The 26,772-nt window shown below is 46.0% G+C and overlaps 2 protein-coding genes, 1 long non-coding RNA gene and 1 pseudogene across 16 annotated transcripts in view; 1 reads left to right on the plus strand and 3 right to left on the minus strand.

The window, feature by feature from the left end:
* The window catches only part of ST3GAL3 (ST3 beta-galactoside alpha-2,3-sialyltransferase 3), a 225,948-nt gene extending 211,392 nt beyond the window's left edge, over nucleotides 1-14,556 (minus strand). For 3 of the 12 annotated variants that reach the window (XM_034963213.3, XM_034963197.3, XM_034963185.3), the window contains exon 1: nucleotides 13,706-13,912. The gene's annotated coding sequence lies outside the window, so the exon portion shown is untranslated. Of the gene's footprint in view, nucleotides 1-13,705 lie in introns of all 12 variants that reach the window. The other 9 variants (XM_063608185.1, XM_055094253.2, XM_034963208.3 and 6 more) reach the window with 8 other exon arrangements.
* LOC112438384 (U6 spliceosomal RNA) lies at nucleotides 4,826-4,919 on the minus strand (annotated as a pseudogene).
* A 1,323-nt stretch (nucleotides 14,557-15,879) lies between the features above and the next one.
* Nucleotides 15,880-26,772, minus strand: part of KDM4A (lysine demethylase 4A) — a 55,837-nt gene continuing 44,944 nt past the window's right edge. For all 3 annotated transcript variants that reach the window (XM_003812831.4, XM_008965339.3, XM_008965340.3), the window contains exons 18-22: nucleotides 26,481-26,666; nucleotides 23,363-23,533; nucleotides 17,678-17,797; nucleotides 17,302-17,394; nucleotides 15,880-17,184 (exon numbers count right to left, since the gene is read on the minus strand). In XM_003812831.4, coding sequence (XP_003812879.1) covers nucleotides 17,044-17,184; nucleotides 17,302-17,394; nucleotides 17,678-17,797; nucleotides 23,363-23,533; nucleotides 26,481-26,666 — 711 coding nt within the window. In that variant the 3' untranslated portion in view covers nucleotides 15,880-17,043. The remainder of the gene's footprint in view (nucleotides 17,185-17,301; nucleotides 17,395-17,677; nucleotides 17,798-23,362; nucleotides 23,534-26,480; nucleotides 26,667-26,772) is intronic.
* Nucleotides 17,766-22,287, plus strand: LOC103785148 (uncharacterized). Its single transcript, XR_010113355.1, has 3 exons — nucleotides 17,766-17,850; nucleotides 18,655-18,727; nucleotides 20,633-22,287. It is a non-coding gene; the product is annotated as an uncharacterized LOC103785148 (long non-coding RNA).

Genomic DNA, 26,772 nt, shown 5'->3' on the forward strand with positions numbered 1-26,772 from the left:
AGAATCGCTTGAACCTGGGAGGTGGAGGTTGCAGTAAGCCAAGGTCATGCCATTGCACTCCAGCCTGGGCAACAAGAGGGAAACTCCGTCTCATTAAAAAAAAAAAAAAAGGTTTAATGATAGGTACTTCATTTCTTTTCTTCTTTTTTTTTTCTTTTTAAGAGACAGGGTCTTGCTCTGTTGCACAGGCTAGAGTGCAGTGGTACGATCATGTCACACTGCAGCCTCCAACTACTGGGCTCAAGTGATCCTCCCACCTCAACCTCCCAAGTAGCTGAAACTACAGGTATGCCCTACCACACCTGGCTAATTTTTTACTTTTGTAGAGACAGGGGTCTCATTATGTTTCCCAGGCTGGTCTTGAACTCCTGGCCTCAAGCAATCCTCCTGCTTCAGCCTCCCAAAGTGCTAGAATTATAGGCATGAGCCACTATGCCTGGCCCAGTACTTCATTGCTTTTTATTGCTGAATACTATTTCATCCTAGGAATATACCATATTTTATTTATCCATTCATCAGCTGGCAAGACATCTGGGTTGTTTCTACTTTTTGGCTGAATAACGCTGCTATGAACATTCACGTATACATTTTTGTATGGACATACTCTTGGGCATATACCTAAGAGTGGAAGTGGGTATGTAACTAGAGCTGTGGTTTGAACATGTCCCCCAAAAATGCATGTGTTGGAAACTTAATCTCCAATACAACAGTGCTGGGAGGTGAAGCCTAATGAGAGGTATTTAGGTCATGAGGGCTCCACCCTCATGAACAGATTAATGCCAATTATAAAAGGGCTTGAGGCTGTGAGTTCAGTCTCTTTCTCTCTCTCCCTCACTCTCTCTTGCCCTTCCAGGTCCTGCCATGAGATGATACAGCAAGGAGGCCCTCACCACATGCCAGCCCCTTGATCTTGGACTACCCAGCCTCCAAAACTGTAAGAAATAAATCTGTTTTTTATAAATTATCCAGTCTTAGCTATTGTTATAGTAACACAAAATGGACTAGGACACCTAGAATGACATCTACTGGTTGTATGGTAATTCTATGTTTAACTGCTTGAAGAAATGACAGCGTGTTTCCCAAAGTGGCTACACATTTTACATTCCCAACAGCAGTGAATGAGCATTCCAATTTCTCGACATCACCAGCTCTAACACTTATTCTTTTTTTCTTTAAGAGACAGGGTATCACTCTGTGGTCCAGGCTGGAGTGCAGTGGCATGACCTTGGCTCAGTGCAGCTGCAACCTCCTAGGCTCAAGCGATCTTCCTGCTTCAGCTTCCTCAGCAGCTGGGACTACATGCCTAGCTAATTATTCTATTTTTTGTAAAGATGGGGTCTCACTGTGTTGCACAGGATGGTCTCTAACTCCTGGGCTCAAGTAATCCTCCCACTTCAAATCCCAAACTGGTGGGATTATAGGTGTGAGCCACTGCTTATTCTTTTTTTTTTTTTTTTTTTTTTTTTGAGACAGAGTCTTGCTCTGTTGCTCAGGCTGGAATGCAGTGGCGTGATCTCGGCTCACTGAAACCTCCGCCTCTCAGTTTCAAGTGATTCTCCTGCCTCACCCTCCAGAGTAGCTGGGATTACAGGCATATGCCACCATACCCGGCTAATTTTTGTATTTTTAGTAGAGACGGGCTTTCGCCATGTTGGCCAGGCTGGTCTCCAACTCCTGACCTCAAGTGATCCGCCCACCTCAGCCTCCCAAGCCACCGCTTATTCTTTTTTTTTTTTGAGACAGAGTTTCACTTTGTTGCCCAGGCTGGAGTGCAGTGGCATGGTCTTAGCTCACTGCAACCTCAGCCTCCCAGGTTCAAGCAATTCTCGTGCCTCGGCCTCCCATGTAGCTGGGATTACAGGCACCCGCCACCACACCTGCCTGATTTGTTTTTGTATTTTAGAGGTTTCACCATGTTGCCCAGGCTGGTCTTGAACTCCTGAGCTCAGGCAATCCGCTCATCTCGGCCTCCCAAAGTGCTAGGATTACAAGCATGAGCCACCGTGCCTGGCCCCAAGCCACCGTTTATTCTTATCTGCTGTTTTGATTCCAGCCACCATAGAGTGTGAGGTAGCATCTCATGGTAGTTTTGATCTACACTCCCCTGAAGGCTGATGATGTTAACCCTCTTTCTATGTGCTTATTTCTTTACTTCTTATTAGCCAATCTAGCATTACGCCAATTCTCTGTAATAGTTAAGTAATTCTTACATTAAACCTTATCTGTTCAAATTACCATGTGATTTCTCTCTTTTAATTGGATCCAGACTCCTGCAAGATGAGTAGTCAGTGACTTCCTGAGTAGAAATCAAATGATCTACAATGGTTTTTAAAACAGAGAACAGAAGAGTAAAGCTGAAAAATACTTTGTCACTGGCCAGGTACTCCCTTTAGAAGCAGGTAAGAGGCCTGGTGTGGTGGCTCACGCCTGTAATCCCAACACTTTGGGAGGCCAAGGCAGGCAGATCACCTGATGTCAGGGGTTTGAGACCAGCCTGGCCAACATGGTGAAACCTTGTCTCTACTAAAAATACAAAAATTAACCAAGCGTGGTGGTGGGCCCCTGTAATCTCAGCTACTTGGGAGGCTGAGGCAGGAGAATCATGTGAACCTGGGAGGTGGAGGTTGCAGTGAGCCAAGATCACTCCACTGCACTCCAGGCTGGGTGACAGAGTAAGATTCCATCCTAAAAAAAAAAAAAAAAAAGATGTAGCAGAAGGATAAAAACACGTATGGGAACTTTAAACACCTTTAACTCAAACAGTGGCTTTTTTCTGTTGAAGGAGGGAGAAGAAGGGAAAAACACATTAGGAAGGCTTTCAGTAAAAATGTAATGTTCTCTTTATTTAAAAAATAAAAAAAAACTCAAGCAAGATGGCATATTAAGATTTAATGATAGACAGGCACAGTGGCTCACGCCTGTAATCCCAGCACTTTGAGAGGCCGAGGCGGGCGGATCACGAGATCGGGAGATCGAGACCATCCTGGCTAACACGGTGAAACCCCATCTCTACTAAAAATACAAAAAATTAGCTGGGCATGGTGGCGGGCACCTATAGTCCCAGCTACTCAGGAGGCTGAGGCAGGAGAATGGCGTGAACCAGGGAGGGGTAGCTTGCGGTGAGCCAAGATCGCGCCACTGCACTCCAGCCTGGGCGACAGAGCAAGACTCTGCCTCAAAAAAAAAAAAAAAAAAAAAAAGATTTAATGATAGAGCCGGGCGTGGTGGTTCACGCCTCTAATCCCAACACTTTGGGAGGCCAAGGCAGGCAGATCACCTAAGGTCAAGAGTTCAAGACCAGCCTGATCAACATGGAGAAACCCTGTCTCTACTAAAAATACAAAAATTAGCCGGGTGTGGTGGCACATGCCTGTAACCCCAGCTACTCGGGAGGCTGAAGCAGGAGAATCGCTTGAACCCGGGAGGTGGAGGTTGCAGTAAGCCAAGGTCATGCCATTGCACTCTAGCCTGGGCAACAAGAGTGAAACTCCGTCTCATTAAAAAAAAAAAATTTAATGATAGGTATAATTATTTGTTCTGTTCTTGTATGTGTAAAATACATCACTAGAAAATACAGGCCAGGCACGGTGGCTCACGCCTGTAATCCCAATACTTTGGGAGGCTAAGGTGGGCATATCACTTGAGTTCAGGAGTTTGAGACCAGCCTGGGCAACATGGCAAAACCCCATCTCTACAAAAAAATACAAAAGAAAAAAAAATTACCGGGGCATGGTGGTGTGCACCTGTAATCCCAGCAATTCAGGAGGCTAAGGTGGGAGGATCACTTGAGCCCAGGAGGTCAAGGCTGCAGTAGCTGTAACTGCACCCCTGCACTCCAGCCTAAGCAACAGAGCAAGGCCCCACCTCAAAAAAAAAAAAAAAAAAAAAAGAAGAAAAGAAAAAAAAAAGAAAAAATATAAATGTTCCCTTTCCTTGCTATTATTTCTGAGACTTTACATGTTTTAGGCCTATGCAGTAGTTCCATATTGTTTATCTGCTCATGTATTTTTTCAGAAAGGAAAGACATATTTTAGAAAAACTATGCTGGACTATTGCAAAGTAACTATGCTGGAACTATGCTAGCAGCTATGCCATCTTATCAGTCCCAGCAAAAGTCATTATTACACACCTGAGTAAAGCAGCGGACACACAGGGAGTGGTGCCTGCCCTCAAGGAGCAGGGTGATTCGTGCAGTTATGGAATAAACAAGGAACAGATGTTATGAGATTATGGGAATTAATAATTGTCTGGGAGGCTCAGGAAAAGCTTCAGAGGCGTTGCCTGAATTAAACTGGCTCTGGGAACCTGAAGCAGAAGGGCAGGAGAGGGATTACAAGCCACGCTAAGGAGTCTGAAATTTATCCCATTGGCAACGAGGAACCACGTACATAAACAAATGACGTAAATCTATGTTTTAGAAAGGTTGCTCGTGTAGCAATATGGAGAACTGACTGGAGAAGGCTAAGCACAGAGCAAGAAGAAGCCATTATAACAGCCCAGGCCATTTGCCCTCAAAGAGGGGATGTACGGGATGTACACCTCGAAGGGCACTCAAAGTGATTCAGCAGGGTGTTGGAAGAAAAATACCACACCTCCTATTTATAAACTTCTCTTGGTGTTTAATTTCATGGACACCGGCCTCCTCATGCAGTCCCTAAGTCAGATGTATGTGGCACATGAGGTTCAGGAAGACTCCTCAGGAAGTGTGAAAATTCCACAGTGTAGAGTGTGTGGTACCGCCATTCACTCATTCACGTCCTAATGTAGTACGGTTCATGTAGTACAGATGACATCAATATGGTTAGTTCCGTAAAAATTGGATGTTAAAAAGATTTTTTTATGGAACACTTCATAAATTTGTGTGTCATCCTAATCTTCTCTGTATCGTTCCAATTTTAGTATATGTGCTGCCAAAGCAAGCCCGTAATAGGATCTTTTAAATAGGATCATAACTAAACTTGACAATGAGACAGCGAGAAACTCTGAAACCTGCACCACGAAAAAGTTTTCCAGTTATCATGTCACCAAGTGCTTATAAGAGTTCTAGAACTTAAACAGCAGTTACATATTTTTCTTCTACAAAAATGTTGTTGTTCTCAGTTTGGTGACCTTTCCTGGGATGGCAAATGTAAACAGTATGGCACCTAGCAGATACTCCAAAAATACACACAGCTGCCCTTCCAAAATAAACATCTATTTCGGTTGGTGCAAAAATAATTGTGGTTTTTGCCATTAATATTATCAGAGGCTAGAAACTAGCTGTTTTTTAAAGAAAACTGTTGAGTGCATTTTGAAAATAGATGTTTTTAATGTTTCCATTCTTATGTTGTTACCAAAAGGATATAAAAGTCACACAAAAACTCGTAACTATATACCAGCAGTTCTCAAAGTGTAGTCCAAGGACCCTCAAGGGTCCCCAAGACCCTTTTAGGGGGCCCATGAGTTTAGAACTATTTTCACAATAATTCTAAGACATTCTTTGCCTTGTTCACTCTCATTCTCTTATGAGAGTCCAGCAGTTTTCTAGAGGTTATATAACATGATGAGGTGACCACGATTCTTCTCACAGTTAACAGTATGCATGCTTGTGGGTTATTGTGATTTTTGAGACAGGGTCTCACTCTGCCACCCATGCTGAAGTGCAGTACCATGATCACAGTTCAGTGCAGCCTCAACCTCCTAGGCTCAGGCAATCCTGCTGTCAGCCTCCCTAGTAGCTGGGACTACAGGGATGTGCCACCATGCTTGGCTAATTTTTTAATTTTTTGAAGAGATGTAGTCTCACTATGTTACCCAGGCTGAACTTTTTTTTTTTTTTTTAGACAGAGTCTCACTCTGTCCCCCAGGCTGGAGTGTAGTGGCATGATCTCGGCTCACTGCAACCTCTGCCTCCCAGGCTCAGGCAATCCTCCCACCTCAGCCTCCCAAGTAGGGGGTACCAGAGGCATATGCTACCACACCTGGCTAATTTTTTTGTATTTTTGGTAGATATGGAGTTTCACTATGTTGCCCAGGCTGGTCTCAAACTCCTGAGCTCAAGTGATCCCCCTACTTCAGCCTCCCAAAGTGCTGGGATTATAGGCGTGAGCCACCGCGCACAGCCATGAACATTTTTTATCATTTTTTTTTTGTACTCAGTGATTTTTAAAACATTAAATATCGACAGACAATACTCACAAACATGAAAGTTATTTGGGAATACTCAATAATTTTTAAACTTTAAGGGAATCCTGAGACCAAAGAGAACAACTGCTACATACTTTAAATCCTCAGTAACAGAATTTCCTGATTTAACATATTCCAAACAAAAGGGTTCAGTGAGTTTTTAAGCTGTGTTAAAAATACATAAACATGCCACCTTTCAGTTACTTTGCAAGAAAAACTGACATCAAGGAAGAGGAAATTTATGATACATAGACAAATAACGGGCCAAGGCAGTAGATGACATTTCATCAGAGTAACATAAATTAAGTTCTACAGGAGTTCAGAGAGGAGGAACTCATGTCAAGCCAGGATGATCATATAAAGAATCTAATGGAAAATAAATATGAATTAAACTTCCATTACTATCTTTAAAAAAATCATCAGAAGATGACTGAGGAGGAGCAAAATTTCAGGGGGAAGAAGTCAGCAATGACAGGCCGAGGAGAAGTGTGTATGTTTTAGCAACCCCATCTGATGAGTATATTATGGTCACACACACTTGTGTCACTTCTGAGCAAGGGTTGGGAATAGCTAAATGCCATATAAACTGTTGGCATTTAAACAATGTTTAAATTTTTTATTTTTGGAGATGGAGTCTTGCTCTGCTGCCCAGGGTGTAATGCAGTGGCGTGATCTCGGCTCACTGCAATCTCCGCCTCCCAGGTTCAAGCAATTCTCCTGCCTCAGCCTCCAGAGCAGCTGGGGCTACAGGTGCACGCTGCCATGCCCAGCTAATTTTTTTTTTTTTTTTTTTGTATTTTAGTAGAGACGGGGTTTCACCGTGTTGCCCAGGCTGTTCTGGAACTCCTGAACTCAGGCAATCCGCCCACCTTGGCCTCCCAAAGTGCTAGGATTACAGGCATGAGCCACTGCGCCCAGCAACAATGTTTAAATTTGTATGGTTTTTTTTTTTTTTTTTTTTGAGATGGAGTTTCCCTCTCTTGTCACCCAGGCTGGAGTGCAGTGGCACGATCTCGGCTCACTGCAACCTCCGCCTCCCGGGTTCAAGTGACTCTCCTGCCTCAGCCTCCTGAGTAGCTGGGATTACAGGCGCCTGCCACCATGCCCAGCTACTTTTTGTATTTTTAATAGAGACGGGGTTTCAACACATTGGCCAGGCTGGCCTCGAACTCCTAACCTCAGATAATCCGCCCACCTCGGCCTCCCAAAGTGCTGGGATCACATGTATGAGCTACTGCACCCGGCCCGTATGGCATTCTTATCAACTGTCTCTTTTTGATCTCAGAGTAATTCCCTTATGCCTAACACTCCCAGCCCAGCATCATCCATCACTTAAAATGCATATCCTTGTTCGTAAGACCTAAAATAAATGCAAAAATAAAACCACAACGTGGCTGGCCGTAGTGGCTCACGCGTGTAAACCCAGCACTTTGGGAGGCAGAGCTGGGCAGATCACTTGAGCCCAAGAGCTCGAGACCAGCGTGGGCAATATGGTGAAACCACATCTCTATAAAAAACACAAAAAATTAGCTGGGCGTGGTGGTGCGTGAGTGCCTGTGGTACCAGCTATTTGGGAGGCTGAGGTGGGAGGACCACCTGAGCCTGGGAGGTTGAGGCTGCAGTGAATCGTGATCATATCATGCCAGTGCACTCCAGCCTGGGTGATAGAGTGAGTACTTTTCTCAAAAAAAAAAAAAAAAAAATCCCACAACATTGGCATCTTTAGGTAGTGAGATTTAAGACTAGTGATCACCTACCATGAACCAGGTAATATACTAAAGATTAGAAATATTATAACTGTTTTTTTATTATTAAACTATTACTTGTATAGATCTACTAATAGCACAAGACCAGGCTTTTTACACCTATTCCCTCCAATCCTCAGAGCAATCTGGCAAGGTAGGAATTTTTGTCCTCATTTTCCAAATTTGAAAACCAAGAAGACATGACATTCTGAAGCCTATCCAAGGTGACACAATAGAAACTGGCCAGGCTATGATTGAAATCCTGGTCTGCTGCTCATCTAGCCCTAGGAAGCACACAGACATGCCCCTCACATGTTGCAGCAGTGTAACTATCCTTCCGTCCAGTCTTACCTCATTCTAACCTTCATCCTGCATAAATATTTTATGACTCTTGTGTAGTAGGCATGGTACTATGGATGCAAACCTCAGAACTCCCCACGTGAGGGAAATAGCTATTCACTATTCTGCCTCTTCCACACAGTGATGTTCCTGAAAGGCAAAGCTGACAAAGTAGTCACTTTCTATCTTCAAATCCTTCAGTGGCACCTAATCACCTTCAGGATAAAGCTCTAACTTCATAACTCACAAAGACCTTCACAATCTATTCTTGACCGATTTCTGCAGCCTCATTTCCCACACACTCCCCCAACAGGCTCCATACTCCTGCCACACCAGTGTCTTTAGGATGTAGCCACATTCTTTGCTTCTAGGCCACAGCACACATTGTTGCCTGTGTGAAAAGCCTTTTAAACCCATATCCACCCAGCTAATAACTACTGATTTTTCAAGATGTAGGTCAGATGTGAACTTCCCTAGAAAACCACTACTCATATTCCCCACGATATCAGGTGTGCTTTTAGAAGATCCCACAAGACCCTCAACCACAGCCCTTGTTATAATGTATTCTGCTTCTGGTTATAATGTATTCTTTACTTGCTTCTGGTCCTACTAGACTGGAGGTTCTTTGAGGCCAGGGACATGTCCTTCATACCTATCAAGCCACCACCTAGCACAGAGCCTGGCAGAGCTTATGTTCAGTACACATTTGTGGAATGATGAGAGCACCTGGTCTAGTAGGAGAGACAGAAATGTATACACTCACATAAAATATGAAAAATGTGAAAATAAGAGATCGTAGGGATGCTGTCCAAGGGAGAAAAAAGGTGGGGAAATCCAGGGGAACCCTTCTACCTGTATTTCTGAGGGCTCCTTACCTGATTTCTCAAGTTTCCTCTAACCTTGCTGCAGCTGGTTAGAAGCACTGTGATCATGAGTGCTTACTGTGAACCACGTGCTCTGCAAAGCACTTTACATGAACTGACTTGTTTAATTCTCACAACTGCCCCATGCATTTCACTGATGAGGAAACTTAGGCTCAAAAATAAGATTCCTGCTTAATGTCAGACAACTATTAATAGTGGAAGAGCCAAGATCTGAACCCAAATCTTCTGTTTCCTGAACCAGGGCTCCAACCAGCACTGTTTCTATTGTCTGTCAAAAGTGAAACCTCCTCCCCAAATACCAAGTTTGCTAGGTTCAATTAAACCAGTAAGGGTAAACTAAGATTACTTTTTAATTTTAACCATTTGAGTGAAAATGCACCTAAAATTATTACACATTTCCCAATTTCTTATAAAATGAATACCTTGAATATAATTTAACTTTTATTTTTTGCTATCTCAGAACCATTGCTGTATTTGTTACTAAGAATGCTGTAACATAGTAAGTTTTGTAAAAGACATTCCTCAGGAATGACTGTGTCATAACTCGGATGTAACAGATTGCCCTTGTATCAACACCCTTGGCCTGTGAGCATTTACAAGCGCTTGGAAGAGTTTTGACTCTGAATCTACCATTACCCCACGCCTGGTTAGAGCTATTATTTCTTGCTACTGTCAATGTTTGTCTCTAGCAGCCCATCTGATGTGCTACCTCTAATCTTCAGTGGGCTGTGATATCCCAGATGAGGTAGTAGTCATTAGTGCTATGCACCAAATATTTCTGGCTCTTTGCTTCCCAGACATATGCTAACACTGAAATTCTCTAACCTTCTTTAAAGTTAGGTATGGCTATGTGACTTGCTTTGGCCAATGAAAATGCGAATGAAAGTGGCATGTGCCATAGTAGGACAGAAACTTGAAAAGCCAGTGTCCACTTGACCACTATCTTTTCATTTAATCAAAATGGTCATGGCAGTACCATATTAAGATGGAGTTTCTATCAGCCTCAGTTCCTGAGTAACTGTGAAGAGTTTCCTGTACACTCATGCTGGACATGTCACATGAACGAGAAGTCAAGTTTTGTTCTGTTACGCCACTGAAGTCTTGAGGTTTTTGTTAGTGCAGCCTAATCCAAGTTATCTATGTCAATACAGATCTCTCAGTAAGGGATTCTCTCACATAAACAACTTTATTTATAGATTTTAATGACACACATTTTGTTTGGATAAAGAATTATCTTTGCATCCATCCTGGTTCAAAGCTATTTTCAATATAAAATATATTTGCCAAGTACCTACTATGTACAAAGTTGGATGATGAAGAGGACAGTCTATGTCTTGAAATAGCTTCAGTCTTATACTGTGGGTAGAAGCAGGATTTAAGGCAATTATCGCAAAAAGGCAGACTCTAATGTTATGGTGGTTTAAACTTAAAAAAGAGAGACATCTCATCTAGATGGGAAGAAAAAGTACAGATAAGCTTCACAAAGGAACTTCCGTATCAAATGGCCCTGAAACATACCTAAGAACAATTAAAGTCAAGGAGACTATTTAAGATAGAAAAAGCCAACATGAGCAAAGATACAGAGCACAAACAGCAAAGCACAAAGAGCAAATAGTTCCATTGACCTAGAAAATATAACAGAATGGCAAGAAATCAGTCTGCCCATATTGCCCATGCCAGGCTGGTCTGTGCCTAACGCAACAGATAATGGGGAGCCATTCAAAGTCCTGGCTGGAGAAGTGACAAACTTGGAAGTGATGGCAATACACATGATGGATGGAAGGAAAAAAATGTTAGGGGGTTTCTGTGGTAATTCACAGGAATGGTCCAATGGCCCCAGATCAGTGTGATGACAGTAGGAGTGAAAAGAAGCAGATGCCAGGCTAGGTATGGTGGCTCATGCCTATAATCCCAGCACTTTGGGAGGCTAAGGTGGGCAGATCACTTGAGATCAGGAGTTCAAGATCAGCCTGGCCAACATGGTGAAACCCCGTCTCTATTAAAAATACAAAAATTAGCCGGGCGTGGTGGCACGCGCCTGTCGTCCCAGCTACTCAGGAGGCTGAGACAGGAGAATTACTTTAACCAGGGTGGTGGAGGTTGCAGTGGGCTAAGATGGGGCCACTGCACTCCAGCCTGGGCGACAGAGGGAGGCTCTGACTCAAAAATAGAAGCAGATGCCAGAAACAGTGTGGAAGTAGGGTCAACAAGACCTGGCACCCAACCAAAAACACGGGGAGAAAAAAAGAAGAAAAGTAAGAATAAACTTGAGGTGCAGCTTCTGGGTTGAGAGAACTGTTATTCCAAGTAGCTGAGGTGAATCAGAAAAGCGACAATGGGCTAGGTGTGGTGGCTCACGCATATATTCTCAACACTTTGGGAGGCTGAGGTGGAGGATTTCTTTCTTTCTTTTTTTTGACCGAGTTTCACGCTTGTTGCCCAGTCTGGAGTGCACTGGCGCGATCTTGGCTCACTGCAACCTCCGCCTCCCGGGTTCAAGCAATTCTCCTGCCTCAGGCTCCGGAGCAGCTGGGATTACAGGCGCCTGCCACCACACCTGGCTAATTTTTTGTATTTTTTTTTTTTTGGTAGAGACGGGGTTTCATCATGTTGGCTAGGCTGGTCTCGAACTCAAGGTGGGAAGATTTCTTGAGCCCAGGAGTTCAAGAACAGCCTGGGCAACATGGCAAGACCCTGTCTCTACAAAAAAAATTTTTTTTAATTCTCCAGGTCACCTGCCTGTGGTCCCAGCTACTTGGGAAGCTGAGGTGGGAGGATCGCCTGAGTCCAGAAAGTCAAGGCTGCAGAGAGCCACGTTCACTGCACTCCAGCATGGGTGACAGAGGGAGACCCTGTCTCAAAAAAAAAAAAAAAAAGAAAAAGTGACAATGACAAGTAAAGTGTTACTGTATTCCTGATAGTTAGGTACAGCTTCCTTTGAAGTAAATTCTATTACTTGTTTACTCTTTGCACCACACAGGACAAAGGTACCTCTTGGATTAATGCCATCAACCTACCTTTTGTGCAACCTCATATCCTGCTTTTTCTGCTAAGAAACCCCCTGGAACCACCCATGAGCATCTCAGGTTCCCCTGCACCTTTGTCATCCTCACTTTCTCATCTGCTCACTTCTTCCCCTTCATCCAGCCGGCTACCCACTCTTCATAACCCAATTCAAGCCTCAGCTTCCCTGTGAAACCTTCCTCAAACACATGGATTTCTCCTTTTCTCGGTTTCTCAGAGTACCTACCATCTGGGAATTCTAGAGACCATATCACAGTTATCATTGTCATGTGTGTGCTTTATTCCCTCAAGTATATTATAGGCCCATTAGAGTAAGTTTCTTATCTTAAATGGTTTTGAGTTTCCCCTCAGTCAATGCCTTGCATAAAATATGTACTCAAGAGGCGTTCCATTGATTGATACAAAGTCTGTTAGTCTCTGAGAACATGAATGTCTTGTTTCATCGTTAACATTTTATTTTTATTAAACCATGGTTAGACAGTTAGACACGCGAAATGGAGAGACTCACCACTTAATATCTTAAAATATCCTTAAGAATCTCTAATCATAGGAGGAGCTGTATTGCCTTAAGAGATTATTTGAAAATATCATTTGGCTATAAATTTCTGTTCCAGCTTCCTTTTAATCCTCTGTTGACTTGAAAGTACACCAAACATTTCAGTGATCATCTCTACAAGATAATTCTGCCTTAGAAACAACCTAATTTGTCATGGGGACTATCTTACTTTTAGTAACCTAATAAGAGTTTTTTCCTACCTTAATGTCCAGCTATCTATAATTCACAGTACATCCACTGAAAAGTTTGAGTATTTTACTTTCTGAGGTAATAGCTGCCTTCACTGGTCCTTCCCTCAATTAATTACATTCAGTTATCAGGTTTCACTCCTTCCTCATACGTGAAGGAAACATAAATGAGGCTTACTGAGGAATCATAAACATGGACATTGTTGTAAAAAGGAATCCAAAATGTTCATGGGACACTCTCCTAACCAAACCTGCCCTCCTCACTAAGATATTTTCTCTTGCAAGCAAAAGCACCGAGGACACAACGGGGGAAAGTGCCAGAAGGAAAGGAAGCAAGAGAGGCGTACTTTGCCGATCAAACTGACCCCAGTTCTGGCCCCCGCTAGAGCAGTAAGCAATGACAACCGCTACCCAAACGCTGCCGATTCCCGCTCAGGCGCTCCCTGGACTTTTCTTTCCTTTTCCCACAGCAGGGCCCGAATGACGGTGTCCGTGCTCTGCGCCAAGGTGCGCAGAGCTGCGGGGTTTCACACGGAGATGATCTCAGACCTCCTGGCCTGCGTCCGGCCGGCCTTTCCCCCAGGCTCGGCGGCCCCCACCCAGGCGAGGTCATCCAGGTACTGGGCCCCCAGCCCGAAGGACGACTGGGCCGTGCCCCGACCCCGCCTTCCCGGGCACTAGCGCGCGGGCTCCGCGCCCCGCCCAGCCCGGGACCCGCGGCCGGCGGGGGAGGGGCGGGGCGGCGCGGCGACCGTTATTCGCGGTCAGCCATCGCGCCCCGAAGCGCACTGGGCAGGCCCTTACCACAGCGGAGAGGGAGGCAGGGGGGAGGTGGCGCCCGGCCCGACGCGGGGCAGGAAGGCGGAGGCAGCGGCGTAGGCGGCGGCGACAGCCGCGGGGGACCCCGGCGGGCGCCCACGACGCGGTGGGCTGCATGGGCGCCGCCATAGTGGGGACGCAGCGGCGGGCGGAGCGCGCGGCCGCGACCCGGTCGGGCGCCTGCGACCAATGGGCTCGCGGAAGCCGGGCGGAGCGAGGGCCTGGCCAATGCGGAGCTGCGCTGCCCCGAGCAGCCCAATAGACGCAGGAGCCGCGGATTTGCCGTCCCGCCCACCCCGCCTACCACGAGAGCAGTGCTGCGGCGAGTGCGGGGCGAGAGGTTCGCGCTGGTGGAGCACCCCAGCTTGCAGGTTCAGCGTGGGTGTCTCTCCCGGGCACATCGAGCTGTCTAGAGGAACCCTCTTCCCCTGGCTTCACGGCCCAGAGGACGCACGGCTCTCTCCCCTCGAGAGCGTGTTTCGTCGCCGGCGCGGGGAACGCAAAGTGCTAGGGTAGTCACGGCCACTTCACGCCGAGGGACATCTCATCTCGCCCTCCAGGTCGTGAGCGCACCCATTCCGCTCACTGAGGCCGAAAGCTTCGGACCTCCGTGGGCCCTGGTGGGTAAGGGAGCACGGGGGTGAGCGTTAAGAGACTCGTAGAACATTTTTAGTCCGCGCGTGGCACAAGGCCTCCAAGCCCCACGTACACTTTGCAGCCCTCCCACTCCTTTTTCATTCCTGCGGCTGAGCCGTGGTGTTATCCGCCTGGGGCGGAATTTAAAACTTAATTCCTCAACAAAGTCGGGGTGGTCTTTAAACTGCAACCTTGGATCCAAAGGCCCTACCTTACAAAGGGAAGGCAGTTTGCCCTACAAAAAGGCTTCTGGGAGGAGCTGCCTAAGGCAGGAAGGGACTGGCAGGCCGGGAGGTGCCGCTTTTGGCTGGGGCCAGTTCTCTTGAGGTCGACCCGACTGCATAGGTAGCCAGTAGGGGAGAGAACGGGCCGGTCTGTGTGATTTGGATCACCTGAGTTGCAGTTTCCTAAGAGTTATTACGTTGACCAAAATAAAAAGTGCAGTTTCTGGAAAACTGGTCAGCTGTTGAGTAAAAACTGCTGGGATTAAACCCAGCGCCCACCCCTGGAGGCAGTGGGGTCATCGAGAAAGGTAGGGATCCTGTGTAAAAAGGCTGGTGAAGTGTTCCTCTCTTCCAAAGATGTATGGATTAGTGTTCTCTCACCAATCCACTAAGGCCTGGTTCTGCCCAGCCTCCCTTGCTACATCCCCTGGGAATCCCCAAGTGGAGTGTGGGCAAAGAAAAAAAAAAGGCCAACTTCCCTCCCTGGGCCCCGGGAGGGAGCTGACATAGAAAAGATCACCTCCGGCACCTCCCTTTCTCCACAATGAGATACCAAGTAGCAACCACCTCTCAACCCCCAGGGACACAAGGAAGCATCCAGAGCAGCTGAACTGACCTAAGCCTCTCCTGCACCTGGACAGGGCCATGCCACAGGAAGTGCCTGGCTGTTTAAGGGCCAGCCGGTGCAGCTCCGGGGCACCCAAGTCCTGCACCTATTCATTGCCCCCCTCCCTGCTCTATGGTTCCCCATCCTTGTCCACTTTGACCTCAGGGATCCACCAGCCAAAGGAGATTGGGTCTTCCTCCAGGGAAGCTTCTCACCAACTAGACAGCTCGGAGAGCAATCTGAGGATCCCACTGGAGGTTGAGTCCCTTGCTTTTCAAGCACCTAAAATGCACCCATCCTTCCCACTGGTTCCACAATTTGTATAGAGCACAGATGCTGGCATGAACTTAGGCCAGTTCAACAAAGATGTATCAAATGGGGCAGCAGTGAGAGATACTCTGTTGAGAGGACTCATTGGTCTGGTGCTTCCTCTGTTACCTCATCTTGCCCGTCTCTAAGGCAGAGCAAGCACAACAAAGAGGTGCTCAGAGCCAGAAGTGTCCCTGTTCCCATGACCCACCATACTTGGCCTAATACAGAGCTTGACAAGCAAAGGACCCACTCTCTGGAACTTCCTAGGGACTGCCTTACTGATTTGTCTTAAAATACACAGCCCCGCTCCAGAGCCTATGACTCTAGATACACCCCCAGCCTGACGTGGGCCACGTGGGCTCTTTGGGGCAGACAGCCAATCCTCTGCTCAACACATTTTATTGCTAAGGACAAGGTGATGCACCAGTTTTCAAAATAATTTGGTTTATAGTGTTCATACGTAACAAAAAAGGGGAAGTATTATAAATCTGATTCTTGTATACACAGGGTATTGGTGTGAAGCCCTCCAATCCTGGGCCCAGGCAAACAAATTCTTGAGGAGCAAAAACCTGTTTAACCCCTTCAGTATTGCCCTCTAGTCCCACCCCCCACCCCAAAATCAGCTCCCTCCCACCCACAGTGGGCCTCCAATGGCCCCAGTTTTTTCATCCTAACCCTCCCAGCCCCTGCATGATTGCAATTTTCTGTTGACAGAATCACCCACCAGGCTCTGCCTGCTTCCATCATTAAAATCCCCGCTTCAGGGTAATCCCCACCCACACCCTGTAATACTTTGCCACAGGGGCTCTGCACCTAGAGTGTTGTGGGCACACACCCATGTTATCCCCATGTTCTCCTTTAGGGGAAGACAAAGAGGTGGCATCAGCTCCTTAGCATCTTAATACTGCAGCTTTGCCAGCACTGTCTTGAGGCGGTTCCAGGCCCGGACAGATGCCACACCCATCTCCAGCCAACCCCCAGGAGCCCTTACTCAGCTCAGCTGAGGGCAGAATTTCACATTTTGTTTGCCCTGCATAGGCAAGGAAGAAAGTAAAGGCCAGGGGCTGGCAGAAGCTGGTCCAGACCAAACATACACGCATACACGCACGCACGCACGCACACACACACACACACACATACACACATATAAATACAAAAGTAGGGGTTGGGGCAAGTACCAGCACCTCAGCCTAGTCGGTGCAGGTGATAGTTATGAAGCTAAGTCCTAGGCCAGGAACAAGGCAGCCAGTCCAGCCAGCATAGTTGACCCCTCTATGGACTGGGGCCAGTGCAGCCACAGCATTCCAGTGCTCAGCCCCTCAGCTGGGAGATCAGCGACTGCTGCCACGTGCCCAGAAATGGCTCGTCCTTTCACTACAGCGGAATGCAATGAGGGTGGGTGAGAAGATGATGGGTCGGTTATTTCATTCCTTTTCTTTTTACAACTTCACTTTCAGAGACTTCAGCGTTCCATGTCTGCTGTGCTGTGGAACCCAGAGTGCTCTTGCCTGGATGGCTGAGAATCCCTTGGACCCTGGAAGCACCTACTCCATGATGGCCCGGTATAGTGCAGGCTCAATATAATCTTCCCGGTATCTTGAGTTGATAACTCGTTGCCGTTTCTTTTCTTGCTTAACCTCTTTCTCTGTGAAAATCTCATTGAAGCGCATGTCTGAGGCTACTGACTATAGAAGAATAAGCAAGCCAAGTGTCAGCTACCCCAGGAACAATACAAAGGGATGCATCCTTGACTTGTTCCCTCCCTCCAAGACAGGAACTGGGGGGACACAGAAAATACTCACCAGTCTAGATTTGACTCTCTTGGGAAGCTCTTCATCCAGTGTGTATACATCATCTCTCTTAACCACAAGTTGTGAGCCATCCTCAAACTCCACCTACCAAGGAAACAAAGGCCTTTTGGCTAGGATATCCCTGACTCTTTCCCTGGTCCACCATGCACAGTGGCAGTCCCCTACAGTCAAAGGAAGGAGTTAGAACACTAAAATAACGACTACCTTACTTCACATTTGGCAGACTGGAAACAGGGCAGACCCCTAGCTCTGAAAGGGTTACCAACCTATTAGTTCTCCTAAGAGCAAAGACTCGCCTCTGGCCCAACAGGAAGCACAGAATTAATCAAGCACCCCCCACTCCCTAGAAAGATAGAACTTTGGATACCTGGTACATTTGGATAGGGTGGGAGGCCACAAACTTGGCTCCATAGACTTGGCCGTCTGTCCATCTCACTTGGACCACTTCCCCTTCAGCAGGAGGACCAAACTGGAGACAGTCCTGGCTCTGAGGAAACAAGAAGGAAGGAGGGTGAAAGGAAGGTCCACCTGCACACAAAGGTAACTGTTTTAGAGAGCAAGGCAGCTCTCTGGGCTGAAAAATGTTAACAGTTAAAGACCTTGCTAAGTCAAAGTCTGCCCCTATCTCTGCCCTCTCCTGCTTCTAGGTGACCAAAAAAAAAAAAAAAAAAAAAAAATCCAGCTATAACAAACTTAGTAAACACAGGAGTTAAGTGCCAGAATCAAGAGTCCTTCTTACATTCCCTCAACTGTTCCCCTGCGGGTTCTCCAGTGCTCTGCCATGAAGAAATACTAGAACCATACTCAACTATAAGAAATGTGTTTTTTTTGGCCAGGCACGGTGGCTCATGCCTGTAATCCCAGCACTTTGGGAGGCTGAGGCAGGCAGATCACCAGGTCAGGAGATCAAGACCATCCTGGCTAACATGGTGAAACCCCGTCTCTACTAAAAATGCAAAAAATTAGCCAGGTGTGGTGGCAGGCACCTGTAGTCCCAGCTACTCGGGAGTCTGAGGCAGGAGAATGGTGTGAACCCAGGAGGCGGAGCTTGCAGAGAGCTGAGATCACGCTGGAATACAGTGGCCTGATCCTTGGCTCATTGCAACCTCAGCCTCCTGGGTTCTAGCAATCCTCCTGCCTCAGCCTCCCGAGTAGCTGGGACAACAGGCACGTGCCACCATGCCCAGCTAATCTTTGTATTTTTAGTAGAGACGGAGTTTCACCATGTTGGCCAGTCTGGTCTCGAACTCCTTACCTCAGGTGATCTGCCTGCCTCGGCTTGCCAAAGTGGTGGGATTACAGGCATGAGCCACTGTGCCCAACCAAGAAATATGTTCTTAACAGGAAAGATGAAAAAGAATCACCTACCATGGGACCTGGCAAAGTACTTCAGAACTTTTATTCCTTCCAGAAGCAGGTAAGTACCCCAAGTCCTCATCGTATTCCCAGCATAGGGCTTGGTACACGGGGGGATATTTCATTCAGCATATTGGCTGAATGAAAGGTCTGATGGGTATACCTGGGAGAAGGTCCTTAGGGACATGGCTTAAAAAATGAGAGAGGGGCAGGGCAGTGGGTCTAAAAGCATGTGGATGCTCACATCTGCTCTTACAATCATGCTACAGTTCATTTATTGAGTGGAAACAGTTCCCTACTTATTGACAATTCATTTATTGAATAGGTAATCAGTAAATACATTTTGTATCAATCTAACAATTAGGCATAAACTACAGCCACCTACACCCAATATCTGAGGTGTTCTAAAATTTAACTACTCAAATGTTTGATATTTGATAAATTGTTTAAGTTCTCTGCAATTCAGTTCCACCTCTTAGAACAGCACTTCTGAAAATGTGGTCTGTGAACCTCTGAGGGGTTCCTGAGACACTGTCAGGGAGCAAGTGAGACATGACTGTTTTTATAATATTAAACTATTAGCCTTTGTCACTGTGTTGTCATTTACCTAGGATAGGTACAACTGCTGGCACCTGAGCACAAATCAAGGCACTGACCCTAAGCTCTACTAGTTGTTATTGCATTTTTCACCACTGTACACTCATAATTTAGGAGAAAAGAGCAAAAACTCTAGATTGCATGTAACAATATCCCTTGATGAAGCAGTAAAAAATTATTAATGTTGTTAAATCTTAATCATTGAGTACATGTGTTAAGTCCTCATAAGACACTTTTGGTTGTCTCAAAGAAATCTATCTGTGTTGTTTGAGTTGTGAATTACACTAGCTGCTTTGTTCATGGAATACCAGTTTTATTTGAAAAAAATTACTAGGCCAGGCACGGTGGCTCATGCCTGCAATCCCTCACTTTGGGAGGCAGAGGTAGGAGGATCGCATCAGCCCAGGAGTTCAAGACCAGCCTGGGCAACACAGGGGAGATCCCATCTCTACAAAACATAAAAAATTATCCAGGTGTGATGGCACACGCCTATAGTCCCAGTTACTCGGAAGGCTGAGGACTGCTTGAGGCCAGGAGGATGAGGCTGCAGTGAGCCATGACCATGCCACTGCACTCCAGCAGTGGTGCTGCGCAACAGAGCAGGACCCTGTCTTTAAAAAACTCTATGAAAATTTTTAAAAAGAAAAGAGTGACTGACAAACTATGGCTTTTCAGACTTAGGTATCTGGCAGACATCTTCTTGAAAATGCATGAAGTGAACGCCTGTCATGTCAAGGAAAACAAAAATCAGTATCTGTTGCCAATAGTAAAATTCAGGCTTTCAAACAAATATTAGCATTTCAGAGAAGCGGCATTCACAACTGTGAGCTTGAAACTTCCCAAAATTCCAAGTTTTTTGATTATTAGTGATACTAACAAATGTAATTTTTAAAATATTTATGGCCGGGCGTGGTGGCTCATGCCTGTAATCCCAGCACTTTGGGAGGCCAAGGCGGGCAGATCACAAGGTCAAGAGATTGAGTCCATCCTGGACAACATGGGGAAACCCTCTCTACTAAAAATACAAAAATTAGTTGGGCGTGGTGGCGTGCACCTGTAGTCGCAGCTACTTGGGATGCTGAGGCAGGAGAATCGCTTGAACCCGGTAGGTGGAGGTTGCAGTGAGCCAAGAACGCACCACTGCACTCCAGCCTGGCGACAGAGCGAGACTGTCTCAAAAAAAAAAAAAAAAAAATTAAATTTATAATAATATTTAACAACATTTGGAGGCTATCCATAGGCCAGTGCACCAATATTTTCTAAATGACCAAAGTATGATGTTATAAAAGGATGCATGGGTGAAAGATCCATTCAGAAGAGACCAATGGGTTTTAATGTTAACAGTATGAAACGTTCACTGACCTTTCAGATTCCACACTGCAACTAACTTTTAAGAACCTGCCAGGAGCAGTGGCTCACACCTGTAATCCCAGCACTTTGGGAGGTTGAGGCAAAAGAAATCGCTTGAGCCCAGGAGTTTGAGACTACCTGGGCAAGATGGCAAGACCCCATTTCTACAAATAGCCATGCATGCCTGTAGTCCCAGCTACTCGGGAGGTGCTTGGTCAACAAAGCAAGACATCATCTCTTAAAAAAAAAACAAAAAAAAAAAGTTGTTACTTCCATTGAGTTTTGGTGGATATCAGAGAATAATAAACACAATTACCTGAAAGACTATTAAAATACCTCCCTTGGCTGGGAGTGGTGGCTCACAGATGTAATCCCAGCACTTTGGGAGGCCGAGGTAGGCGGATTGCTTGAGCCCAGTTTTGAGACCAGCCTGGGCAACAAGGCAAAACTCCATCTCTACAAAAAATTAAAAAATTAGCTGGGCGCCAGTGACAAGGGCCTGTAGTCCCAGCTACTTGGGAGGCTGAGGCAGCAGAATCACTTGAGCCTGGTATGTGGAGGTTGCAGTGAGTTGAGATCACTGCACTGCACTCCAACGTGGGTGACTGGAGTGAAACCCTATTTTAAAAAAACAAAAACAAACTCTTTTTTCCAATTACATATCTACGCAAGGCTGAATTTTCTTCCTATACTTGAACCTAAACAGTGTATCACATAGATTGAATCAAGAAGTGACATTAAGGCCAGCGCGGTGGCTCACGCCTGTAATCCCACCACTTTGGGAGGCCGAGGCGGGCAGATCACGAGATCAGGAGATCAAGACCATCCTGGCTAACATGGTGAAACCCCATGTCTACTAAAAATAGAAAAAATTAGCCGGGCATGGTGGCGGGCGCCTGTAGTCCCAGCTACTCGGGAGGCTGAGGCAGGAGAATGGCGTGAACCTGGGAGATGAAGCCTGCAGTAAGCCAAGATCATGCCACCGTACTCCTGTACTCCAGCCTGGGCGACAGAGCGAGACTCCATCTCAAAAAAAAAAAAAAAGACATTAAAGAGATTTGCAAAATTGCAGGGAAATGGCAATCTTTTGTTTTTGTTTTAGAAAAGTTATTTTTAATCTAAAAAAATTGATTATTTTAAATTAATCTGCTTTAATTTCTAATAAGAATAAATACGTTTAGATGTAACCCAGAGAAACACAGGCTCTTTGGGGTCTCTAACTTGTAGAAAATGGAGTCCTGAAACCACTGTAAGTTAGAGATAATACCACATCCTTCTCACAGTGGGTATGAGAAGATAAAGAGATACTTGAAATAACCACTTAGCATAGTGCCTGGCATACTGTACCAGCTTAATAAATTACAGCAAGGGCCAGGTATGGTGGCTCAAACTCTTGTAATCCCAGTGGTTTGGGGGCCCAAGATGTGAGGATCGCTTCATGCTGCGAGATCGAAACCAGCCTGAGCAACAAAGCAAGACCCTTGTTACTACAAAAAATTTAAAAATTAGCCAGGTGTGACTGCATGTGCCTGTAGTCCCAGCTACCTGGGAAGCTGAAGCAGGAGGATCACTTGAGTTCAGGAGTTTGAGATTGCAGGAGCTACGATACAGCCACTGCACTCCAGCCTAAGTGACAGAGTGAGACCTGGTCTCTCTCAAAAAAAAAAAAAATAAGGCCAGACACAGTGGCTCACGCCTGTAATCCCAACACTTTGGGAGGCCAAGGTAGGCAGATCACTTGAGCCCAGGAGTTCGAGACCAGCCTGGGCAACATGGCAAAAGCCTGTCTCTACAAAAAATTTAAAAATTAGCCGGCTGTGGTGGTGCGTTCCTGTAGTCCCAGCTACCAGGGAGGCTGAGGTGGGATGATCACCTCAATCCAGGAAGTTGAGGCTGCAGTGAGCTGAGATTGTGCCACTGCACTCCAGCCTGGGCGTCAGAGTGAAACCCTGTCTCACAAATAAAATATAAATAAATGATAGCTATGCTACTGCTATGAGTACTACTAATGTCGCCTTTTCTATAAGTCTACCTTATAACTAATGAATGTGCTTTTAGCAACTGAGTGGCTAACGTGGTATAAACATGGGACAATACCTGATTTGTTAAAGGAAAAAGTGATTTCATTCCTCTCTACTTTGGTGGTCAGTCTACCAACTGAAAAGGCAAGGTGGGGGTAGGGGAAACCTGAACTAAGTCCTCAATACCAAGCCAGACCTAGGACTGGGTCCATGTGGGGCCACTGTGTCTCAGGTGTTGGTAACATAAACAGGCCAAGGGTGTCTCCAGGCAGTTTCTACTTAGCCCTAAAGCCCACTGTGAAGAGACAAAAGCAGATTCTATACATCTACTAAGAGGGCCTGATAGAAAAGAGAGTTGGATAATTCCCCTAAAATCACACAGCTACTAGGCAATGAAGCTGGTATTGGCATATTTGATTCCAAAGCCTGGGCTCTCCTATTGCACTAGAATGCCCTCAAGGATAATTTAGACGGCAACAGATGCAGGTTTCAAGGAATTGCAGAAAATACTGATTCCCAGGTACTTCTAGGGAAAATAGGGTACCCTAGCAGCACGCAGTTTTCTTTGCAAAGAAAGACTGGTACAGATGATTCTTTCTGTTTGAGGACATGGTGATGGGACCATGGACCTGGCTAGAAGAAGCAGGCATACACACACAGTCTGCCAGCCAGACCTTAGAAACATCCCCCCATTCCAAACTGCCTGAGAAGCTCCTTGCAGATATTACCACTATGTCCTCAGGATAAAGATTGTCGCTGAAGGAGCCATCATCAAAGTTGACTTCATAGAAGGTCTCGGTGGTGAGCCTGACCACTTCACACTGGTAGAAGCGCCCGTTCTTATGCTTGCTAATGACTTTCTGGCCTGCAGTGATGCTTTGCAAGGCCCCCTTGGCACGCTGGAAAAAAACAGAGGCTTTGGTTACTCACACGTGGAGTTTGCAGGCCTGGCATATGGAGACGAAGATCAATTAGTTCCTCCTTATCAGGGAAAGATAAGCATGGGAAAGTAAAAGTAAAAAGGAGAGAAGAGATGGGAGCTAAAACAAGCCTTTCCAGATACCCACCATCCCAGCCAGGACATTGGAAGAGACCAGTACCACATTTCCTCCATAAATTTAGCTCTTCCCATAAATTTAGCTAGTCCACAACTGGCCCTTATACCATATTATCTTACCCAGAACTCTCTGAACAACAACATGGACCTCTGATCTTGCCAAGAACTGACATCAAAGTATCGAAGGAGAGACTCAATAGGTGCCCTGAGGCCTGGGCCGCCAGGCAAAGCTGCACCACATCTTAGCACCTGCAGCATGACCCTCAGGGCTAGGGCACAAAGACTTAGGTTTCCCAGATGTCTCCAGCTACACACAACAAACTGTCCCCCAGTCCAAGGGCCCTGCCATTGCCATCTCTGGTGCCCTCACCATGCCCTTCTCATTCTGAACTTGCCCTTGATGCAAACAGGATCACAAAGTATGTGACGGCCTCATTTCCAAGCACGCCTGCTAGCCTGCCCAGGCACTCTGCCCCAGCCATGCTGGCCCCCCTTGCTGTTCCCTGAATGAGTGTGCCATATGTGCTGCCACCCAGGGCTTCGACACTGCTGGTTCTTCTACCTGAGATGCCATTCCCCAGTTACTTGCACACTGACTCCCATCCCAGTGTCAACTTATTGATGTCATTCCTTACTACTTCACCTTCCATTCCCCTTATCTGACTTAATTTTTATCCCTGCACTTCTCACCATCTGCTATACTGTGTATTTACTTGCTTCTATGTGTCCTTCAACTATACTGTATGCACCAGAAGGGCAAGGACTTTTTTGTCTTGTTCAATGGTATAGTCCTGGCACCTAAAACTGTGCCTGGCATATAGTAAATGCTCAATAAACATTTGAAGAATAAATCAGTGAAAAAACTACTAACTCATCAGTCCCCCCAATTTCCTCATAGCACCAGCAGTCTACAGCTGCCAACTTAAGCATGTGGAGTATTAATGATTATCACCAAATAACTATTCTGTGTATGAAAAAACTCTTCCCTATCATAGCTGTGACTCAGTACTACCTCAAGTTTTTACTTGCATTAAGGGCAAGTTCAGAATGAGAAGGGCATGGTGAGGGCACCAGGGATGGCTAAGGCAGGGCCCTTGAGACACTCCGGAGTCTCATTCTCACATAGAATATGTTCCCATCTTCCTAAGGTCCTTCCTATCATACCCCTGACCACCTGTCACGTTCAACATCTTTATGAAAAAGAATGCAGTCAGCCAACCAGGACTTTTCTGCAACCCCAAATGGCAGAGTGAAAAGTTCATCCTTCTGGGCTGGCCATCTATCACGTTCTTCCTTTGATTATGTATTTACCACACTGTTGTCAAACCTGTATGATCGCTTCTTCTATTAGATTGTAACTCACTCATGGCAGAGCCTTCCCCAACTACGGTCTGGCTTCTGACCTGACTACTCCACAGGGACACTCCAGTTTGTGGTACTTAGTGACCACCACACCAGCCCTGCCTTCTCTGTTGGATATGACCCTCCTTCCTCCCACTGGCTTGCTTCACTTTCTCAGCTGCTTTCACTGGTTCATGCTCTACTACCTGCTTCTCCCACTGGGAATCTCCAGAGCCCAGTTTCTAATGGGAACTAGATTTAACTATGCTGTTAAATGCTGATAGCCAAATCTTTACCCTCACAGTTACTCTCCAGAATGCTCCAGTGACCTCAGCATTTACTTTCCTCTTTCTCATCCCTCCTTCTCTCCCTTGCAGAGCAACACTGCTTCAACTCAGTTCCTGATTGCAGTTACTAACATCATATTAGCATCCTTCCCATCTCTCAAGGGAGTAACCTGAGTCATCTTCAATATTCACTCCCCCTTTCCTCCTCCTCTCCCCTTCTCTCCTCAACCCACGAGGGTCAATAAACCCTATCAATTCTACCTGTTGGAGGATCTCAAAGTTAAATGTACCCCAAAGCCCTGCCTATGTGTTCCCATTTCAGACCTCACTCTCTCCTAGACTAACTGGTTTTCCGGCCTCAAATTCTTACTCTGAATCCTCTCTTCAAACAACCACCTGAGTGATTATCAAAAACTATAATGCAGAATCAAAATATTCAACAAGTTCTCATCCAGTGAAGACAGGTCAGAGTCCTGAGAGTGGCAGTGCAGGGCCTTCATCCTCTGCCGTTGTCCGCCTCTCAAGCATCACACTCCCACACACCGTCACACTCCCATAACCAGTCTTTCATGATCCTTCTTCTGCGACCTGTTCATTCTGTTTCTCAAGCTCTGCACACAACAGTCTCTGCATACAATTCCTTCTTATTGTTTAAGACCCACTTCAAATGCCACCGTCTACCCAATCCTCTTCAGAGCTCCTCTAGCTAACATTACATGTCACTTTTTCTCTAAGCTTTACCATTAAGAGAACTGCAGAAATCTCTACTGTCTGGCAATTCATGGTTAACTCTTGGGAGCTCTCCCAATTTGTTCTCAACATTTTCAGACGTTCTGCATGTCCCGGACACTAGGTTAAGTAATAAGGATGACCACATTAATAAGATATGGACCCTCAAGGAGTTTATTCTGATGGAGAGGCAGACAAGTAAAGAGATAATCAAAAGGAATCAACTACAAGCAGTTTGGTGTCACTGGCTTATGGAGTACAAGGCAGGGAGTGGAGATGGACAGGGGCCACCTCTCAATCTCTTAACTCATTAGCACTCTTCATAATGCAGAATGCTTGAGGAAATAGTTGCTGATACAACACATGGAAAACATGCAGAGAAAATGATCATGAAAACTGTCAAGAGGATTCTAGAATGACACCCTCTCTCACCTCCAAATTAGGAATCTTGTGCCGAAAGCAGGTAATGAAGACCACAAAAGGCCAGTCGTCAGGCTGCATCATCACACCAGCAGCCTGGGCGCAGCTCACATGGAAGGCAGTTGGGCAGCGGCCGTGAGAACACTGCACACAGCAGCCAGCAGTTCTTTTCCTCCGCTTCTTACAGAAGATACATTTCTGTAGCACAGGGGAAGAAAACCAGTGATTGCAGGAACTGGCACTGCAGCTTCCTCTGTTGTTCCCCTCCCAAATGCAAAGCCAAGCAAGCAAGAGCCAGCCCCTT

Source organism: Pan paniscus, chromosome 1, assembly GCF_029289425.2.
Source record: "Pan paniscus chromosome 1, NHGRI_mPanPan1-v2.0_pri, whole genome shotgun sequence".
Taxonomy (NCBI): Eukaryota; Metazoa; Chordata; class Mammalia; order Primates; family Hominidae; genus Pan; species Pan paniscus.